Below are 22,859 nucleotides of genomic sequence, written 5' to 3'. Positions count from 1 at the left end.
CATCACATGGCAGGAGAGGGACTAGTGTATATCCACCTCTTTTATAAGGGCATTATTTCCTTATGTGAGGCCTCCATCCTCACACCCTAATCACTTCCCAAAAGGCCTGTCACCTAATATCATTACTTTGGGGTTTACGACCTCATGATATGACTTTGCTGGGGTCCTAACCATTCAGAACGGAAAAGTCTTTAAAGTCTGCATGCTTGGCATGTAGAAGTAAGAAAATAGTCACACTGAGCATAAAAAGAATAAGCAGGTTAGTAGGCAAAATCAGAGACCAGGGATTCAGATCCAAACTCTAGATTTTCAACCTGTTCTAAGGCTTTAATTATTACATGTCAAAAATCGGACGACAAACTAAAATGAAGCTCACCAGCCATGCAATGGAATAAAACAGAGCATGGAAATGATCATTCATCATTCCTTGTGAGGAGTCTCTGAAGTATCTCAGGTCAATGTAGTAGTAATTGCCAGGTCGGTAAAGACCCAAAAGAGTACTATGGTAAACCGCCTGCTCATTGCTGTGAGCTATGAGCATCAGGGAGGGTTTGAGTTCAGATACCTGGCTCTGTGTATGACACCCAGCATGTTCTTTTCTGTCATGACCTCAGTTCAGGTCAGTCGTTCAGTCATTGGTGACTCTAATGACCCCTGAACTGCAGCACGCCAGGCTTCCCTGTCCATCACCAACTCTGAGAGCTTGCTTAGAGTCAGTGATGCCTTCCAACCATCTCATCCTCTGTTGTCCCCTTCTCCTCCTGCCTTCAATCATTCCCAGCATCAGGGTCTTTTCCAATGAGTCAGGTCTTCAGGATGGACTGGTTTGTTCTCCTTGCAGTCCAAGGGACTCTCAAGAATCATCTCCAACAGCACAGTTCAAAAGCATCATTCTCTGGCACTCAGCATTCTGGTCTAGCTCTCACATCCATACATGACTACTAGAAAAACCATAGCTTTGACCATATAGACCTTTAGGCCAAAGTAACGTCTTTGCTTGTTAATATGCTGTCTAGATTGGTCATAGCTTTTCCTCCAAAGAGCAAGTGTCTTTTAATTTCATGTCTGCAGTTGCCATCTGCGGTGATTTTGGAGCCCAAGAAAATAAAGTCTGTCACTCTTTCCTTTGTTTCCCCATCTGTTTGCCATGAAGCTATGGTACTGGAAGCCATGTTCTTGATTTTTTTAATGTTTTAAGTTTTCAGCCAGCTTTTTCACTCTCCTCTTTCCCTTTCATCAAGAGGCTCTTTAGTTCCTCTTCCCTTTCTACCTTAAGGGTGGTGTCATCTGAGGTTATTGATATTTCTCCCAGCAATCTTGATTCCAGCTTCTGCTTCATCCAACCCAGCATCTCACATGATGTACTCTGGATATAAGTTAAATAAGCAGGCTGACAGTATACAGTCTTGGTGTACTCTTTTCCCAGTTTGGAACCAGTCCATTGTTCCATGTCCGGTTCTAACTGTTGCTTCTTGACCTGCATACAGGTTTCTCAGGAGGCAGGTAAGATGGTCTGGTATTCCCATCTCTTGAAGCGTTTTCCACAGTTTGTTGTGATTCACAAGGTCAAAGGCTTTAGCCCTGTCGATGCAGTAGAAGTAGATGTTTTCTGGAATCATGACCTAGTTGAGGACAATTAGGGGTGAAGCATCCTCCTGAGTTTAATATAGTGCTGGGCAAAGGCTGAAAAGTGTGTTGCACTTGCTACGTGAAGCACTAGACCCCATTTACCTTCAAGGAAGGAGACTCCTAGTGGTTTTAGCAACAAACTCAGTACGACAGGTACCAGCAGGAACAGAGTAGAAATACCAGCCGCTGTCTATTATCATTCCAGGAAATAGGCCCCGATGAAGCAAAATAGCTTGGTCATTTGTAAATGCCTTCCAGTAGTAGGAGGAAATCTGAGAAACCGCTTTAGCTACAATTACTTGCTGAGGACTTCCCTGATGGTGCAGTGAGTGAGGAAGAATCTTCCTCAGAAGAGACAGATTCAATCCCTGGTCCAGGAAGTGTCCGCCTGCCATGGAACAACTAAGACAGTGTTCCCCTGTTGCTGAGACCCTGCTCCAGAGCCCACGTGCTGCAGCTCCTGGAGCCTGCACGCTGGAGCCTGAGGAGGCCCGCACAGCAAGGAAACCAGGCTCTGCGAGGAAGAGCGGCCCCCACCTGCCACAACTGACGGAAGTCTGGGCAAGCGGTGAGGACCCAGGGCACCCAGAAGTGAATAAATAAATAAACACCAAAAAACAGCTTGTTGAGTGATTACACTGGGCCTGGTACAGAGGATACCACAGAGAAGAAGACAGAATTCAGTCACTACAGAGCTGATTTGCCAAACACGGTCACATGTCTCTTATTTGAAGTTTGGAACATAAGGGGACAAGACAACATAAAATCCACTGTAAAATGAATTCAGGAGCAGAGCCAAAATTTAAATATTCCATGAAATAATATTTATCCCGTTCTGAATTAATTACAAAGATTGTTTCCTTTTATTTGAAAACAATAGACTTGGATTGGAACTTGAAAGTCATTTGGCAAATCTGAAATTTGGTGCAACGGAACAGAGAGAAAGATTCACATGCATCATGATTCCTAAATCATGGCTTCTCACTGGGGATAATGCTACTTCCATGCATGCAGGCATTAGTTTTCTGGAATATGAACAAATCTTGTCATTACAATGATTAGTTATTACACGTCAAAGCTCAACCTGATACAACAAAATCTAACCCCTTAGTATTTATTTCTGTCTTTGGCCTTTCTTGTGTCTCATACATAAGAGAAGCATTGAGATTGAGTTTATGGAATATAAACAGATTGTATACAAGGCCAGTGGTACCATCTAAGGTGAGTAGATGGTTCACTGGAGGACTTTCCATCATTTGCTTGATCTCACAGTCATATTGTGAGAGCTGCCCTCTCTGTACTTCTGAGAAACCATTGTCTGTCTCATGCATGTTGCTTATGTTTGAAGGTCACTGTGATTTGGGCTCCAGAAATTACATAAAAATGGAAAATTTATTTGTAAATAAAATACAAAAATGTTATCATTTCTTACAAAATTCTACAAAGTTTCAACATGTCAAAGTCTTAAAGAGAAAAAATGTTGATAATATCCGATGAATATCTAGCAGGCAGTAAAACTAAAAATTATTTTCTGACATGAAGAAAATTCAGTGATGAATACTTAAATTAAATATTAAAGACCTATTTTAAGTTATTCAATGATTTGAGCAGCTTTGAATGACTTTTAAGTATGTCTATATCTTGGTATTATTAAAAGTATTTATGTAAATTTTATTTCAATATGTAATTGGATATATACCTACTTATAAAAGTAAACATATGACATTAAAAGTCACTCAGAAAACTGTTTATAAAAAAATAAATTTCAGTAGCTTTTACATTTAAATTATAGCTTAAAATTTTATGTATTTCTTAACTACACTGAATACAAAGAGTAAGATTTACACCTCCTTTTTCCATGTACAGAGAAAAGATATTCATAGAGTACATAAATACATACACAGTACATTTGTGTTATCAAAATTTCACAGTGCAGGGCAATTAAGAAAATATATCTAAAAAGGCTCTCTGGGCAGAAGAAATAAGGGCAACATGAAAAAAAGAAACGATTGAGAAGTGTTGCCCTAACCCATCTGAAGAGTGCAAACAGAAAAGCAAAACCAAAAGTGGAAAGTAAGAGGAAACTTTCAGAAACTGGAAACCATGGGCTCCTATTTAAGCCCCAGGCCTAAAGGAAGGTCTTCAGAGAACCTAGAAAGCAGGTTCACAGAGTCACCCACCTCCCCACGCCAGAAGCATCTGCAAGGTCCCCGATGGCCCCAGCCTGGTCCTTACTCCTGGCTCTGCTGCTGCTCAGCTGCAACGCCATCTGCTCTCAGAGCTGCCACCTGCCTCACACCCACAGCCTGGCCAACAGGAGGGTCCTGATGCTCCTGCAACAACTGAGGAGGGTCTCCCCTTCCTCCTGCCTGCAGGACAGAAATGACTTCGCATTCCCCCAGGAGGCGCTGGGTGGCAGCCAGTTGCAGAAGGCTCAAGCCATCTCTGTGCTCCACGAGGTGACCCAGCACACCTTCCAGCTCTTCAGCACAGAGGGCTCGGCCGCCGCGTGGGACCAGAGCCTCCTGGACAAGCTCTGCACCACACTGGATCAGCAGCTCACTGACCTGCAAGCCTGTCTCAGGCAGGAGGAGGGGCTGCAAGGGGCTCCCCTGCTCAAGGAGGACTCCAGCCTGGCTGTGAGGAAATACTTCCACAGAGTCACTCTCTATCTGCAAGAGAAGGGACACAGCCCTTGTGCCTGGGAGGTTGTCAGAGTAGAAGTCATGAGAGCCTTCTCTTCCTCAACAAACCTGCAGGAGAGATTCAGGAGCAAGGACTGACACACACCTGGTTCAACATGGAAGTGATTCTCATGGACTAAAAGACCACACTTCCTCCTGCCCTGCCACGTGGAAGACTCATTTCTGCTGTCATTGCTCCCTGAATTGAATCAGTGTGTCAAATGATTTTCGGAATATTAAGCAACATGATGTTCTACTCTATAGGCTCTGGTTCCTCACCGATGCCGAAGCTGATCTATCTATGTATTTAACTACCTGGACATTTATTTATTTATTTATTTATTTTAATATTTATTTAACGATTTATAAATATTTAAATTATTTTGTTGATAAAATATGATGTATGTATGCTGCTGCTGCTGCTAAGTCGCTTCAGTCGTGTCTGACTCTATGAGACCCCATAGACGGCAGCCTGCCAGGCTCCCCCGTCCCTGGGATTCTCCAGGCAAGAATACTGGAGTGAGTTGCCATTTCCTTTTCCAATGCATGAAAGTGAAAAGTGAAAGTGAAGTCGCTCAGTCGTGTCTGACTGGGAAGATGTATATTTTGTATTTAGTCAGTTTATGATTTTTCTTCCTTTATTAAATTCTTACTGTAAAAGACTTACTTTGTTTTTTCGTTAAAACAGAAACACCAAGCCTGAATGGCAGCTTGATTAAAAATTGCATTTTACGATTCCTTGAGCCCTCTTTAGGATTTGCACGTTAGAAGTAAAAATACTCCAGCTCTAGCTGTGTTGTTTGCTGCTCTGAGGACGTTGAAGTGAACATAACCACTCCAGCACTTTTCGTAACTCTGAATTTTTTCAAAAAGAGTAACCTAAAAAGAACGATCAAAAAAAAAAAAAACAAAACAAACCATGCTTCAGGATCTGATGAATGCTTGGGAAGGATTTTCTGCCTCTTGTTGGTTGTGGAATTTTTTTTCCCTGGAAAAAAATTGTAGAGATGCTTGAAGACGTGGTATTCAGTTGCCAAGAGGTCAGGTGAATATCTTATCCTTACACTCAAATATCACAATCGTTCACTTCCTCCCAGTGTAGAAATCCCCAGCGTGCTCTCCTCACTCACTCTGCATGAAGGCATCCTCTCCATTCATACAGCTGTGTCCTTCTCCATTACAGTTTCTAGTTGTCAATTTCCCCTTACGACTGCAAACCACCAACTCAAAGCAGAACCTGAGTGAAAGTTCTGGCTCTGTCAGACACTCTCCTGTGACTTCGCCTGCTCTGCCTGCCAAGCATTGCAGGTCCAGACTGTCCAGCCTCCCAGAGAAACACAGTAAATAGAGGGAACCCTGCCCCACAGTGAGCAATGGTGGAGACACCAGGGGCTCCTCTGAGCATGCATCGAGGCTATTCCATGTGCTGGTTGCGCTATGAGGAACTCACCTGGTTCAGGAATCTCATTTGAGAAAAGCCCAAAGCACCGGAAACTTGGAGTTGAAAGTCAGCAGCAGCTTGAGAACTTGGAAGGAGAATAGAGATGTTTAAACTGTTCCCTGGAGCAGCAGCGGGTCCTCAGGACACAGAGCAGCACAGACAAGCTGCACTTGAGGCAAGTGCTTCTCCACAGCATTCCTTTTCAGAGACGGAGAAGACTGAAGCGGATGCTGAGAGCAGAGACAGAGCACGAAGGCCTGGCCACCAGCTGTGTCCCCAGCACGGGAGACACCCCACAGCAGTCTGCAGAGTCCGGGAAGGGGCGAGAGTCACTCCCGTCACAGCTGCAGACTTGTGTCTTCCTTAGGACCCAGCAAGTTATCAGAGAGCAGGGCAAGAGGTCCCTGGGGACAATGCAATCCAAGGAAGTTCTTAAATTCCATCATGGTGTCTTCGCATCTCTGAGAGACAAACACAATCAAACAAGATTGAATGGAAGGGGCACAGGCAGGGCTTTTAATACATTTAGCAACAGTGGGCCAGAGCCTTCCTCCCAGGACATATGTTAGTAACATGCACATTGGAAGAGAACAATTTCTCAAAGTAACAAAGATCTTTGTGGAAATTCATGTATTTAATGTAGGCAATCTTCAGGACATTGATGGATCAATCATCTTTCTCTTCTTTCTTTGCAACATACAGCGCTCAGCAGCTATATGTAAAGTCAGAGGGACTTTTGAAATAATTTTATTCATTTATTCATTTCTCACTGTGCTGTGTCTTCACTGCCACATGGACTTCTCTCTAGTTGTGGCAGAGGTGGGTCCTCTCTAGTTGTGGGCACAGGCTTCTCACTGTGGGAGCCTCTCTTGTTGGGGAGCTCAGGCTCCAGTGCACTTGGCTTTGGTGGTGAGGGCCCGGGGTCTAGAGCACAGGGCAGGAGCTGTGCCCCCGGGCTCACTGTTCTGCAGCACGTGCAGCCTCTAGGACCACATGTGGTCCTGTTGGCAGGTGGACTCCTCACCACTGAGCCTCCAGGGAAGCCCCTCAGGGAACATTTAAAGTACGTGTTGTGTTGGAGAAGACTCTTGAGGGTCCCTTGGACTGTAAGGAGATCCAACCAGTCCATTCTGAAGGAGATCAGCCCTGGGATTGCTTTGGAAGGAACGATCCTAAAGGTGAAACTCCAGTATTTTGGCCTCATGCGAAGAGTTGACTCATTGGAAAAGACCCTGATGCTGGGAGGGATTGGGGGCAGGAGGAGAAGGGGATGACAGAGGATGAGATGGCTGGACGGCATCACTGACTCAATGGACGTGAGTCTGAGAGAACTACGGGAGTTGGTGATGGACAGGGAGTCCTGGTGTGCTGCGATGCATGGGGTCACAAAGAGTCAGACATGACTGAGCGACTGAACTGAAAAGAACTGAGTAGTTTGGAAATCTTGAGGACTAGGGTCCTAAACAAGTAAAACGCATTCTGATATTACTGCTAAAAATATCATTTCATAACAAATTATTTTCTAAATAACCTTTTCATGTCAGTTCTATAGTATTACTTAATGATGTTTAATAGGTTGAGCTAGAAATTTTTAAAAGATAACTATACAAGGCTTTGAGGTTTACTTCACAATTCAAGCCAGTTTCTCCCTGCTAAGGAGAAAAATGTTCACTGCTCTGTCTAGGAAGCACACGTGCGCTTCCATCGTGGTCACACATAGGCCTCCTCAACACCCACATCTTGACCAGAGGTTGGACAGAGAGTAGAGCTTCTTCACTGGACTCCGTCAGTAGACACCAGGGTGACCCGGCGGGACTGGAGGTGAGAAATGCAGGTGTCTTCCTTTCGAATGAGAACAGCAGGTTACCTGAGGAGGTCTCCTGGAAGGGGTCCTTGTCAACAAAAAAAACCACACCCAAAAACATGACTCCCGAGAGTTCACTCTATTGGGAGGACTTGCTGAGGACTGCAGGCCAGAGCGCAGCCCCCCTCAGCCCTGAGGACCTGCCCCACGCACGCAGAGGAGGTCAGCATGCATGCGACTGTGGTGAGGGGCGACGTGCAGATAGACTCACATCTCGGGAGAAAGTGGCCGAGAATCAGGAGGAACAGATGTCTCTCTGAAAGATTTTAGAGCTTTCTACCCATGAGAAGTTGTAAAATTGGGTTCATCAATTTTCTCCGGAAATTATCTAACTATCAGAAGGCCTCTTGTGTCAGTTTTCCCAGAGCACAGAGTGCCTCGTTCCTGCTCTCAACCCTGAATTCCTATCAGGGCGTGTTGGAGGTCAGGGACTGCAGTGGGTAGAGACTTCATTCTGCAGAACCTGATGCTGAAAGATGTTTTCATTGTCATCCTGAAGGAGAAACATCAGAACTCATGTGGCGAGAGACTGTTACCTGCGTTTCTTTGTTCTTAAGCTCACAAGAAAGGTCAAGAGGTTTAAATACATAGAAAGTAGGGCTTACCTCTCATAGGGTTAATGAAATTATTTTACTAAATTTCATTGAAGAAACCACTCATAAAAGCTTAGACTTCAGCGAGGCTTGTGTGATCGGACTTCCCCAACCAGAGATGGAAATCAGGTCACAGCAGTGAAAGTGCTGGATCCTAACCACTAAACAATGAGCAAACTCCTGCTTTTCTTTTAGCTGGCAGAACAATCTACTCCCTTCCAACTATTAAATAGTGATTTTGTCTATTTAGGATTAGATCTTAATTTTGCGGACTTCAGACCACACACTGTGGCCCTACAAGACAATAGGTCGTGACCCTTTGACATTTGAAATGTATTAAGGTATCTTTCTCAACTCATTCTCCTCTATCACTTATTTCATTGGTTCCTTAATGTCATGTTCATTTGCACCCCTCCTTTTTTTTTAAATTGGATCATTCAGACAAATCAAAGCCCCCAAGGTTTGCTCTTGAATCTTTGCTATGATTGGAATAGTTCATTTGTCTAGATTTATATTTTTCTCCAGGAGTATAAGTGAGTGTGACCCTAAGAGCTAATGAGAGGATTCAGTTAAAATTCTAAAGAGCTTGAAAAGTGACTAGTCCATTAGCAGCAGGTAATAAAATTCAGCTATAGTTTTTAATATCATAATTACTAGTATCCAGATTAAGTTCAGGATGTTTTGCAATCATTTAATTCTATTTCATTCTAGTTTTTTTTCAAAGCATCTTCTCCTTGCCTGAGTGGATGTATTACCTAGACAGATGCTCAGCAAGGCTGGTCTCCAAGACACTGCCAGAGAGGGTTAGTATTCCAGCAATTGGCATTCTAGTTGTCCATCTCTTGATAGGTGATGGGTTTGACCTCTTTCTTCTCTCCTGAAAGGAATCCTATGTGCATTAATTGAAAGAAAAATGAGGTAGCTGATCTTGCAAATTAAGGACAGTCGCTTGACCCGGGACTTACCCTTTGTTGAGCTTCTGTCAGCAGCAGCCGTGGCCCAGCCTTTCTGTTGTTCATACTGGCCTCATGCTTGCCCTCTGCCACAGCCTCATCCCCACCTGTGCTGCACTGAAGTTTGCTAACTCAGAAGACATCATTGTGTCAGGGAAAACCACTTCCCTTTGTTCATATTCAGACATTCAGACTTAGATTAGTTTCCTTTTTGCCCACAAAACAACTGTGGAGCTTTACTTTCTAGGAAAGTGTCAAAGGGAAACAACAACAAACAAACTCAAGTCTTAGATTTGGCAGAGCTCAGCCCCTCTGCCTTCCTTCACTTCCCTGTATGTTTCTAACCTCAGCGTGAATTAGAACTAGAGCAGGAGCAGCAAGACAAACCCTGGCCAGCAAGTCACTGAAAGAATGTAGACTAAGTGCAAAATTATACTCGAGTAAAGGAAAGAAGGCTATTTCTCCCGGAACGAGTAGCCTGGTTCTCACCGTCCTTCGTTCTCAGAGGAAGAAAGAGACAGAGAAACAGAGATGCCCAGTGGAATCAACTGCCTGAATGAATGACTGAAACTCATTAGATTCTGTGACATAAGCTTCCAGTGAGAGACAGGATCACTGAATGTCCTTTCTTCAGTTCTGAAACTCTGAGCAGAAAAGTGTTGAACAGTTTAAGTAAAAGTGTTGAATAATAAAAAAAGTTCTCATTTAATTGACACATACCCAATCAGATGGGTACATTTGAAGTTATTGGGAAATAAGTAAAATTAATACTTTAAAATGGTCACAATTTCTTTGATCATATTTTGAATACATAAATGAAAATCAAAAAAGGAAGTGAAAGTGTATTAAAACAATGAGAAAATGAAAATTACCATGTTCTCTATTTAATGGCTTTGCTTAGAAAGCCTGGCATCAGAGAACCTACCTCAAGGTTCCCCCAGACGCCGTCTCAGCCAGCCCAGCAGCAGCCGCATCTTCCCCATGGCCTTCATGCTCTCTCTACTCATGGCCCTGGCGCTGGTCAGCTACAGCCTGGGAGGATCCCTGGGCTGTGACCTGTCTCAGAACCACGTGCTGGTTGGCAGCCAGAATCTCAGGCTCCTGGGCCAAATGAGGAGAATCTCCCTTCACTTCTGTCTGCAGGACAGAAAAGACTTCGCTTTCCCCCAGGAGATGGTGGAGGGTGGCCAGCTCCAGGAGGCCCAGGCCATTTCTGTGCTCCACGAGATGCTCCAGCAGAGCTTCAACCTCTTCCACACAGAGCGCTCCTCTGCTGCCTGGGACACCACCCTTCTGGAGCAGCTCCACACTGGACTCCATCAGCAGCTGGACGACCTGGACGCCTGCCTGGGGCAGGTGATGGGAGAGGAAGACTCTGCCCTGGGAAGGACGGGCCCCACCCTGGCCGTGAAGAGGTACTTCCAGGGCATCCGTGTCTACCTGCAAGAGAAGGGATACAGTGACTGCGCCTGGGAAACCGTCAGAGTGGAAATCATGAGATCCTTTTCATCATCAGCCAGCTTGCACGAAAGGTTAAGAATGATAGATGGAGACCTGAACTCACCTTGATATGACTCTCACTGACTAAGAGGCCACATCACCCTTGTACACTCCCCTGAAGTCATTTCAGAAGACTCTGATTTCTGTTTTAGCCACCATGTTTCCTGAATTCAATCAATAGTACTTTCTCAGTAGCAAAAAGCAAGTAGATATAAAAAGTATTCAACTGCACAGGGATCAGTCCGTAAGGGATGACTGCCCTGATGTTATTTATGTTTATTTATGTATTTATTTTATCTCATCATATTTATATTTTCATGTAAAAATGTTTGTCTACATTGTAATAAAATTTAGAAAACATGTTCATTTCCTTAATTTTCTAATTTGTTTATTTATTAATTTCTTATGAAAGTAATTACTTTTTTCATTATGAAGAACTAAATAATTATTTGGTCTACATAAACCTATCATGGAATAGCATTTGTCCATTTATACTACAGAATAGTTGTATCACTTTTCGGGAAATGATTGTCAAAAGGTAGAATTTCTGGATCCCTGGCAGTCCAGTGGAATGGACTCCATGCTTCCAGTGTGAGAGGCTCAGGTACCATGGATACCTGGTCAGGGAACTAAGATCCTGCAAGCTGTGGAGTGCAGCCCCCTCCACCCAAAAGAAACAGGTAGAAAGGAGTCTCTGAAACGGAGGTAGATGAGTAGTCCTGAAGTCACAAGTATAACTATTTATACCCAATCAACAGAGAATGGTTGGTGTCAGCATGTGGGGGGAGGACTCCCCTCCTCCAGGGAAGCTGCGAACATGCGGTGCTGAGTGGCTGAGCCTGACACCTGTTGCTCTTCCTCCCGCCTTCTCCTCGGTCCTGCTTTACTGAACAATCCACTCCCTTACACTCTATCTTCACTGCCTCCAACACAGGAGCTCTGTTCTGTGATGGTTTCTGGCTTCAAAGTTTCTCTGAGTGGAAATCACTGGAAGAGAGCACAAGTGAAAGGAGAGCTCTAGAAGTTTCAAAACCTTTGAATTGCAGCTCTGCTATTTAACAGCAGTGCAACCCTGAAAAGTATCACAAACACTAAAGAGATGGATATGGCAACCCCCTCCAGTATTCTTTCTTGAAAATCCCATGGACAGAGGAGCCTGGTGGGCTACAGTCCATGGGTCACAGGAGCTGGACCTGTCTGAAACAACTTAGCATGCATGCAGGCATGCATTCTGTCTTGATCTTCTTCTCAAATATGGGAAAATAACAGTAGTTTTTCATAGGACTGCTATTTGGATCAATAAGTCTATATTACAAGAAGCATAAAAGTGTGCTTGGCACAGATAATCAGGACAGTGAGTCCCAGAGTAGCTGCCCACAGGGAGCAGACAGGACACCTGGCCTGAGGCAGTGACTGAAAGGCAACACTGGAAAGATGCTAGGTCTTTGCTAAAAATATTTAACTTGGGGGCTAGTTTCACAGTATATTCAGTGTGTGAACTCTCCTGTGCTCAGTGCTGAAGACAATTCCAATTTCTGTGTTTCAGACTTCTAGAAGTATTCTTAGGAAGTCACAGAAATTCTGAGAAAGGATTCGTAGAAAATGCTTTGATCTACCGTAAAAATGAATAATAGGGAAATCATAGAGATCTCATGAATGCAGAAAATCACACATATTACTCCTTAATAATGTTTCTTGCTTCTTTAGTATGAGTACTACTCTACTACTTCTTGAAGACATTTCTAAAATCACCTTCTCAGCTCTCTGTTGGGTTTCCGTCTTTCAGCCGCAAGCAACAGGCAGGAAGAAAAGAGCAAGGGCCATGCAGTGTGAGGTTCTGCTCTCCAGTCCTGGGCTGTCCTGGGTTTGATCCTAGTTGTTTTACATAAAAACTTCAGTCCCTAAGTGCTGGCAGTGTCACCTCCTAGAGTTGGTCCTTCTCAGAAATTAGTGCCTTTAGAGGAGAGACTGCTACAAGTGTATGCAGGTGTCTTATAACATAAGCGAGAGTCTTTCTCTGAACAAGGGGCCATGAAGTTAATATTATTGGTCAAAACACATAAATCTTGCACATGCCTACTGCCAACTGTCCATGATAACAATGGTACATTAATCTATATTCAAGACCATATAAGTCCCTATATGTTCTCACACCTTGACCAAAACAGGGTCTTATCATCCTTTTTAGTTTTTGCCCATCTGACTGGTGACACACAGCATCTAGCAGCAACCATTAGTTTTCCTTTTCCGAATTGATGGTGGTTGTCATCAGTCATACTCCAGCCTTCTCATCCATCTCTTGGAATTGGTTCAGGAGAACTCTGAAAGAAAAGCAATCTGCAGGCGAAGGAGAAATGTACTGAAAGGAACTGGAGCCCCAGCATCCCAGAGTAGAGCTGACAAGAGCTGTGGAGTTGAGACTTTCGTTTTAAGACCAGTACGCTAGAGTAGGTGACAGCCTTTCCCCATCATATCCACTGGAAATGCAGGTTTCTTCTGTGAATTTCTGATCCATACACAGTGAACCCTCTGCTCTTGCATTGTCACTTTACCCAGGTAAAGGAGTTCATAACTCATTTTTGTTCAAACTCAGTAATCTCCAGCTAGAAGACACACAGATTGCAACGTCCTCAACCAGATCCCAGGCTCCACACTCACACTGCACTACTGCCATCTGGCTGGAATCCAGTCTGAGTTTCATTTGTGACAAAGACACTTGTAGCTTTCTTGTGTTCAGGGCCCAGAACTGTTTTCCATTCAAACTCATGAACTAGGTCATGACCTGCTCTAGTTTTCAGGGCTTTAAAAATCTGTCTTGATGGTGATGCCTTTCGAAGATGCATGCTGGAATCATATCCCCAACTGCCTATTTCACAGCTGGTACCTACTGAGCACACATTATGCTGAAATCAAAAGCATTTTGATTGCAGGTTTTTAAGCAACTAATCCATATGATTTGACATTTCGAAAAAGTTAATGAAACTCTCCAATGAAAAACTGACTACATTAAAAAATGGATGTTTAATAGATGATTCTTGATTAAAAGACATGAGAGGAAAAAGGAATTTGTTAGTTGAGATTGGTTACTTAAGAGAAATATCAATAACCTCAGATATGCAGATGACACCATCCTTATGGCAGAAAGTGAAGAGGAACTAAAAAGCCTCCTGATTTAAGTGAAAGAGGACAGTGAAAAAGTTGGCTTAAAGCTCTACATTCAGAAAACTAATATCATGGCAACTGCTTCCGTAACTTTATGGCAAATAGGTGGGGAAACAGTGGAAAGAGTGGCTAACTTTACATTTTTGGGCTCCAAAATCACTGTAGATGGTGATTGCAGCCATGAAATTAAAAGACGCTTACTCCTTGGAAGAAAAGTTATGACCAACCTAGATAGCATATTCAAAAGCAGAGACGTTACTTTGTCAACAAAGGTCCATCTAGTCAAGGCTATGGTTTTCCCAGTAGTCATGTATGGATGTGAGAGTTGGACTGTGAAGAAACCTGAGCACTGAAGATTTGATGCTTTTGAACTGTGGTGTTGGTGGAGGCTCTTGAGAGTCCCATGGACTGCAAGGAGATCCAACTATTCCATTCTAAATGAGATCAGCCCTGGGTGTCCTTTGGAAGGAATGATGCTAAAGCTGAACCTCCAGTACTTTGGCCACCTCATGGGAAGAGTTGACTCATTGGAAAAGACTCTGATGCTGGGAGGGATTGAGGGCAGGAGCAGAAGGGGACCACCGAGGATGAGATGGCTGGATGGCATCACCGACTCGATGGACATAAGTTTGAGAGAACTCTGGGAGTTGGTGATTGACAGGGAGGCCTGAAGTGCTGCAATTCATGGGGTCACAAAGAGTCAGACATGATTGAGCGACTGAACTGAAGTGAACTGAACTGACTCGGTCATTATTTGTCAAATATGGCATTCCCTCAGTGAAGAGAGATATATACAAAGTAGCAGTTTTGAAAACAGTACTGATGCTTTTGCTTCCATTAAAGCCAGCAACTTACAAGTACTGTTGCAGCATAAGGAAAATATTTCAACTTGATGTGAGTTTAAGATGTATATATTTTAAAAGATTTTCAGACAATATTACAGGAGAAATTTACCTTTTATATTAATATTGAATGAAATAATTTTCTCTTTCCCTTGGGGCACCTTTAAGTCTCAGTCTTGTCCCCAAGTCTTCTTTCCCACTGGAGGGTCACAGTATCAGGCAGATTTCTGTCCGGACGTCGTTTTCTATTCTTCCAGTCATTTCCCATATTCAGGTAATTTGGTAGCAGCAAGTATGCTTTACCTATAGCCACAAGTACCATCAGTTTGGGGTTTTCTACAGAGGATTCACTGAAATGTTTGTAACCCAATCTGAGCAGGGGTCATATCTCTCAAGGACCTTGTCCATCATGTATCTCAATTTTATGGTGAGGATCACTTAACAATCTATGAGTCATCTTGGACAGTTAAATGTGATTATTTTATAATTATTAGAATCATTAATTTTGTCAAGCACAGTTAGACTCTCAATAATAACTACCACTTGATAATTTCAGTTTGCTTCTTATACAAAATAATCAGGATACTTTGTAAATCGCTCAGCTTATCGAGAATTTGGAGGGAGACATTAATGGAAATTAGAGATCTGTAACACTGAGGTAGGAAACAACAGAGGGACAGCTTGTGTTAGAAGCAAAAGCGGGAAACAAGTGAGAGTTCAGTACCTGCAGTGGGCTCAGGTGTTCATGCTGTGGATAGGGAGTTTGGAATCTGACATTCATTATTAGATTAGTTCATTCACATAAAGTCTTAGCAGGGGGCTCTTGGAAAGGAGAATATTAACTCATTTCACTATGTTGGAAGGATTAAGTGAGTCCCTTCAGAGGCTAAGGAATTTGTAGCTGTTGTTACTGTCATTTTTGATGAAGACTGAGTGTCTGGGGAATTTGTCTGGTGAAAGTATTAGTGGCTCAGTCGAGTCTGACATTTGGTGACCCCGTGAACTGTAGCCTGTCAGGCTCCTCTGCCCATGGAATTCTCCAAGCAAGAATACTGGAGTGGGTTACCATTTCCTTCTCCAGGGGATCTTCCCGGCTCAGGGATTGAACCTTGGTCTCATGCATTGCAGGCGGATTCTTTACCATCTGAGCCACCAGGGAAGCCTGGTAGGTCCTTGGTAATTAGGTTCACAGTATAACATTTATAACATTTAATGAGTAAACAATTCAGGATGGATATGCCATAAAAGGTGAGGGTAGCATCAGGGAATGTGTTCTTTCTCCTCAAATAAATACCAAGAATGAAATAGATCCTAAAGAATCCTTGCCATAAACACAATACCTTGTTATCTTCTTACTACCATGTCACAGACTGAATGTGTGTGTGTTCCCCAAATTCATATATCGAAACTCTACCCCTCGAGACTCCCTGACGGTCCAGTGGCCAGGACTCCATGCTCCCACAGCAGGGAGCCTGAGTTGGATCTCTGGTCAGGGAACTAGATCCTGCATGTGGCAAGCAAGACTTCCCATGGCCCAAGTAAAAATCCTGCATGAAGCAAGGAAGATCCAAGATCCAGCATGCTTCAACTAAGACCTGGCCCAGCTAAATAAGCACATAAAATAAATATTTTTAAAATTCTTAAAAAAGCCACAGAAACCCAACCCATCAATATGATCATATCACAACTGGAATATTAGGGAGATCATTAGGGTTCAGCTCAGTTCAGTTCAGTCGCTCAGTCGTGTCCGACTCTTTGTGAACCCATGAATCACAGCACACCAGGCCTCCCTGTCCATCACCATCTCCCAGAGTTCACTCAGACTCACGTCCATCGAGTCCGTGATGCCATCCATTAGTAGCAAACAAAATTCAGTTATTATTTTTTAATACTATGATTATGATTACCCAGATTAATATGATGATCTCTGGAATTATCTGATTCCCTTTTATTTAATTTTAGTTTTCACAAAGCATCTTCTCATTGTTGAGTGGATTTATCACCTAGACAGATGCTCAGCAAGGTTGGTCTCCAAAATCCTGCCAGAGAGAGTTAGTTTTCTAGCAACTGGCGTTCCTTGTGAGCTGATGGATGTGACTTAGTTCTCTCCTAAAACTGATCTTACATGGATTAAATGAAAGAAAAATGAGGCCACTGATCTTGCAAAGCAAAGGGCAGTCAACGGACCCAGAACTTTTCCTGCATTGAGTTTCTGGCAGACCCAGCTCTGTCCCAGCCTTTCTGCTGTTCATACAGGCCTCATCCTTCCCCTCTGCCTCAGCATGTCCCCGCTGTGCGGCACTGAAGTTTGCTAACTCAGAATACGTCACTGTGTCAGGGGAAAGCCACTTCCCTTTTTTCATATTCATGACATTCAGATTGACATTGGTTTTCTTTTGATCTACATTTGTTTTCTCAACTCGAATTTTACTTTCTAGGAAAGTTGCAAAGAAAAACAAAAAAATCTAAAGTCTTGAAAATGATAGAGTACAGCCCCTCTGGCTTTCCTTACTTCCTTTTATTCTTCTCACCTCATCATGAATTAGGACTAGAGCAGGAGCAGTGAGACTCATCTTGCCCAGTACGTCAATATAAATTAAAACAACTTCAACTGAAGAATCACCCACAAGCAAAGAAAGAAGGCTATCTCCCCTGACTGAGTAGCATGAGTCTCACCCTGCATTCTCACAGGAAGACAGAGACACAGGAACAAAGAAGCCCAGTGGAATCAACTGACTGAAGGAGCAACTGAAGCTCACTGGGTTCTGTGACATAAACTTCTGATGAGAGACAGCAACACCACTGAATCTCATTCCTCCAACTCAGAAACTCTAAACATCACACATGTTCAAAAAATTAAGAGAGCTGAATGATACAATCTACACTTGGTAAAATGAAAATTCTCTCTCTACTAAAGGTAAAATAATGGCAGTTGGATAATTCCTCTGTCCACTTGCACAAACACACTAGCGCTCAGCACCTTAGCACTACTGACTCTTAGGACACCCGGAGACATGGGCCAGGAGAAGAGGGGTCACCACTGGGAACTCGGGTCCTTCCATAAACACTCCAGGGGAGGGGGTGGGGTTTCAGGAAGATGATTTCCTCTCCCAACAAGTAAACAAGCCCTCCACAGAAAGGAGATTTTCGAGTCCTCAGGATGTGGTGAGCCTGTCCTCAGGGAGGGAGTCCAGCAGGTGAGGAAGGGACCCGGTCACTCCAGAGGACAGGGGGTGGCTCCATGTCATCTCTCCCTGTGAGTGAGGTGCTGCTGGCAAAATACAATCATCCTGGAATTAGAGTCTCCTCACCCATGTTCCCCGAGAAGAACCAGGATTCTGGTGGGGGTATTGGCCCAGTCTGCGGAGGAAAATAGGCATCCAGGATGAAAATGGGGGAAAGACAGAGTGATGTCTGTAATAGTCCTGACTTCGTGGTTCCCTAAAACACAACTACAGGACCTGTAAGAACATGTTCTAGAAGGAGGAGAACTGTGGGAAGAGCTCATGGACTTGTAACAATCAGACTCTTTTCTAAATCAAACTAAAGATGAACCATCTTCTGTTTCAAAGACCATAATTGCCAGAGTAATCTGGTAAATCACTTATAAATACAGAAACCATAGGGCTGAGGGAGCCTGGTTTCCTATGTAAAGTAAGAGGGAAAAGTGGAGCCTAAGATCAGGGCTACAGATGTGTTCATGGACAAGAGGAGAGCAACATTTACGCATGAGAGACAAAAAGCAATAATGTGTGTAATTACATACATACGTCACTCCTGAGTTAAGAAAAAGACCTTTCTCATTTGATTGATAAATATCCATTTGGATGGGCACATAGGAAGTTATTGGGAAATACACAAAATTAATAGTTTAGATTGATGACATTTTTCTTTGATCATACTGTGAATACATACATGAAAATCAAAAAAAGAAAGTAAAAGAGTAGAGAAATGACTAGAAAATGAAAATTACCATGTTCCCTATTTAATGGCCTCGCTTAGAAAGCCTGGCATCAGAGAACCTACCTCAAGGTTCCCCCAGACGCCGTCTCAGCCAGCCCAGCAGCAGCCGCATCTTCCCCATGGCCTTCGTGCTCTCTCTACTCATGGCCCTGGTGCTGGTCAGCTATGGCCTGGGAGGATCCCTGGGCTGTGACCTGTCTCAGAACCACATGCTGGTTGGCAGGAAGAACATCAGACTCCTGGGCCAAATGAGGAGACTCTCCCCTCGCTTCTGTCTGCAGGACAGAAAAGACTTCGCTTTTCCCCAGGAGATGGTGGAGGGCAGCCAGCTGCAGGAGGCCCAGGCCATCTCTGTGCTCCACGAGATGCTCCAGCAGAGCTTCAACCTCTTCCACACAGAGCGCTCCTCTGCTGCCTGGGACACCACCCTCCTGGAGCAGCTCCACACTGGACTCCATCAGCAGCTGGACGACCTGGACGCCTGCCTGGGGCAGGTGACGGGAGAGGAAGACTCTGCCCTGGGAAGGATGGGCCCCACCCTGGCCGTGAAGAGGTACTTCCAGGGCATCCGTGTCTACCTGAAGGAGAAGGAATACAGCGACTGCGCCTGGGAAACTGTCAGAGTGGAAATCATGAGAACCTTCTCTTCATCTGCCAGCTTGCAAGAAAGGTTAAGAATGATAGATGGAGACCTGAACTCACCTTGACATGACTCTCACTGACTAAGATGCCACATCACCCTTGTATGCTCACCTGTAGTCATTTCAGAAGACTCTGATTTCTGCTTTAATCACAAAATTTATTAAATTAATTCAACCAGTTCTTTGTCGGTAGTAGGAAGTAAATGTATTCAGCTTAAGGGGATTCAGTCCTAAGCAATGACTGCACTGATGTTATTTATTATTTGTTTGCTTATTTATTTAGTTATATTTATTCTTTTATCTCCTCATATTTATTTTCTCATATAAAAGATTTTTACACTGTATTAAAATTTAGAAAATACATTTACATTTCTAGTTCACTCAGTTTGTAATTTCTTTTATTTATTAAATTCTTATGAAGGTGAATTTCTTGAGTTTTTACTGTTTTTATTTAGTTCGTAAGTCAAGTCCAACTCTTTTGTACCCCACAGACTGTAGCTTGCCAGGCTTCCCTTGTCCATGGGATTTCCCAGGCAAGAATACTGGTGTGGGTGTCCATTCCCTTCTCCAGGGGATCTTCCCAACCCATGGATCCAACACTCATCTCCCACATGGACAGGTGCATTCTTCACTCACTGAGCCACGAGAGAAGCCCATTTTCTACAGAGGCTCATGGAAATATTTGTAATCCAATCTCCTGCAGGGGCTATAACTCTCAGGGGTCTTATCTATCACATACCTCAAATTTATGGTGAGGACTAATTCAGCAATCTCTGTAAATCTATATGGTCACTTAAATATGATTTTTTTTATTATTAGAATTATTAATTTTTTCAATCACATCAGACTCTCAGAAATAATCACCAGTTGATAGTTTTATTTTGCTAATTATGTAAACTAATCAGGATTATTTGTAAATTTGTAAACTGCTCAATTTATCTAGAAATTTGGAGATAGATAATAAACGAACGAAAATATCAAGTACTGTAACAGTGAAGTAGAGATGACAAAGGCACACTGTATGTCAGTAAAGTAGGAAAATAAGCGATGGTCGAATACTTGCAGTTTGCACAGGTGTTTATGGTGTTGGATAGGGAGGTGGGGCTTGGAATCTGACATATTAGGTTTTGAAACTTGGATTTGCCATTTTCTTATTACACTATTTCACTCAAGTAAAGTTTTACTAGGTGGCTCTTGGAAATGAGAATATTTACAACTCAGTTTCAACTATGTTGGAAGGATTAAGTGTCCCTTTTAAGGGCTAAGGAATTCGTAGTTCCTGACAGCATCATTTTTGTATAAGACTGAAAGTCGGTGGAATCTGTCTGGTAGGTCCTTGGTAATCATGTTCACAGTAGCATTCTAACACTTAGTTAGTAATCAAATCAGGACTAATGCGCCACAAAAAGTGACAGCAACATCAAGGAATGTGTTTTTTATCCTCAAATAAATATCAAGAATGAAATATATTCTAATGAATCATTGCCATAAACACAACACGTCGGTACCTTATTATTACCATGTTACAGACTTAATGTGTGTGTATAATGTAATGTGTAATGTGTAATGTAATTTTCCCAAAATTCATGTAATGAAATGGACCCCCACATATGATCATAACAGAAGGTGGGATACTACTGATATCATTAGGTTTAGATGAGGTTCAGGTCAGTTGTGTCCAGCTCTTTGTGACCCTATGGACTATAGCATGCCAGGCTTCCCTATCCTTCACCAACTCCTGGAGCTTACTCAAAGTCATGTCCATTGAGTCGGTGGTGCCATGCAACCATCTCATCCTCTGTCATCCCCTCCTACTCCACCTTCAATCTTTCCCAGCATCAGGGTCTTTTCAAATGAGTCAGTTCTTCACATCAGGTGGCCAAAGCATTGGAGTTTCAGCTTCAGCATCAGTCCTTCTAATGAATATTCAGGACTAATTTCCTTTAGGATGGATTGGCTTGATCTCCTTGCAGTCCAAGGGACTCTCAAGAGTCTTCTCCCACAACACAGTTCAAAAGCATCAATTCTTCCATGCTCAGCTTTCTTTATAGTCCAACTTTCACATCCATACTTGACAACTGGAAAAACCATAGCCTTGACTAGATGGACCTTTGTTGACAAAGTAATGTCTCTGCTTTTAAATATGCTATGTAGGTTGATGATAGGTTTTCTTCCAAGGAGTAAGCGTCTTTTAATTTCATGGCTGCAATCACCATCTGCAGTGATTTTGGAGCCCCCCCAAATAAAGTCTCTCACTCTTTCCATTCTTTCCCTATCTATTTGCCATGAAGTAATGGGACTGGATGCCATGATCTTCGTTTTCTGAATGTTGAGCTTTAAGCCAACTTTTTCACTCTCCTCTTTCACTTTCATCAAGAGGCTCTTTAGTTCTTCACTTTCTGCCATAAGGGTGTCAGAGGTTATTGTGTATCTGAGGTTATTGCTATTTCTCCTGACAATCTTGGTTCTAACTTGCGCTTCATCCAGTCCAGTATTTCTCATGATGTACCGAGTGACTTCACTTTCACTTTTCACCTTCATGCATTGGAGAAGGAAATGGCAACCCACTCCAGTGTTCTTGCCTGGAGACTCCCAGGGATGGGGGAGCCTGGTGGGCTGCCGTCTATGGGGTCACACAGAGTTGGACATGACTGAAGTGACTTAGCAGCAGCAGCAGCAGCACTCTGCATATAAGTTAAACAAGCAGGGTCACAATATACAGCCTTGACATAATCCTTTTCCTATTTGGGACATGTCTGTAGTTCCATGTCCAGTTCTAACTGTTGCTTCTTGACCTGAATACAGTTTCTCAGGAGGCAGACCAGGGGGTCTGCTATTCCCATCTCTTGAAGAATTTTCCACAATTTGTTGTGATCTACACAGTCAAAGGCTTTAGCGTACTCCACAAAGCAGATGTTTTTCTGGAACTCTCTCGCTTTTTCGATGATCCAGTGAATGTTGTCCATTTGATTTCTGGTTCCTCTGCCTTTTCTAAAACCAGCTTGAACAGCTGGAAGTTCATGGTTCATGTACTGTTGAAGCCTGGCTTGGAGAATTTTGAGCATTACTTTACTAGCGTGTGAGATGAGTGCAATTGTGCAGTAGTTTGAACATTCTTTGGCATTGCCTTCCTTTGGGATTGGAATGAAAACTGACCTTTTCTAGTCCTGTGGCCACTGCTGAGTTTTCTCAATTTGCTAGCATATTGAGTGTAGCACTTTCACAGCATCATTTTTTAGGATTTGAATTGCATCATCTCCACCAGCTTTGTTCGTAGTGATGTTTCCTAAGGCCCACTTGACTTCACATTCCAGGATGTCTGGCTCTAGGTGAGTAATCACACCATTGCGGTTATCTGGGTCATGAAGATCTTTTTCGTATGGTTCTTCTGTGTATTCCTGCCACCTCTTCATATCTTCTGCTTCTATTAGGTCCATACCATTTCTGTTCTTCATTGTGCCCATCTTTGCACAAAATGTTCCCTTGATATCTCTAATTTTCTTGAAGAGATCTCTAGTCTTTCCTATTCTATTGCTTTCCTCTATTTCTTTGCATTGATCACTGAGGAAGGCTTTCTGATCTCTCCT

At 43.1% G+C, this 22,859-nt stretch overlaps 3 protein-coding genes and 1 pseudogene across 3 annotated transcripts; 3 read left to right on the top strand and 1 right to left on the bottom strand.

The window, feature by feature from the left end:
* Positions 1-22,859, bottom strand: part of LOC138080681 (interferon beta-2-like) — a 96,774-nt pseudogene that overhangs the window by 43,591 nt on the left and 30,324 nt on the right.
* Positions 3,843-4,412, top strand: LOC138080975 (interferon alpha-1-like). Its single transcript, XM_068973901.1, has one exon. It carries the CDS (start codon positions 3,843-3,845, stop codon positions 4,410-4,412), a length of 570 nt encoding a protein of 189 aa, XP_068830002.1.
* Positions 10,146-10,733, top strand: LOC138080899 (interferon omega-1-like). The gene has a single exon (XM_068973779.1). The coding sequence runs from the start codon at positions 10,146-10,148 to the stop codon at positions 10,731-10,733; it is 588 nt and encodes a 195-aa protein (XP_068829880.1).
* On the top strand, positions 18,751-19,338 carry LOC138080933 (interferon omega-1-like). The gene has a single exon (XM_068973829.1). The coding sequence runs from the start codon at positions 18,751-18,753 to the stop codon at positions 19,336-19,338; it is 588 nt and encodes a 195-aa protein (XP_068829930.1).

The sequence above is a fragment of the Capricornis sumatraensis genome, chromosome 6 (assembly GCF_032405125.1).
Source record: "Capricornis sumatraensis isolate serow.1 chromosome 6, serow.2, whole genome shotgun sequence".
NCBI classification, from domain to species: domain Eukaryota; kingdom Metazoa; phylum Chordata; class Mammalia; order Artiodactyla; family Bovidae; genus Capricornis; species Capricornis sumatraensis.
This window is presented reverse-complemented; position numbering and strand designations above follow the sequence as displayed.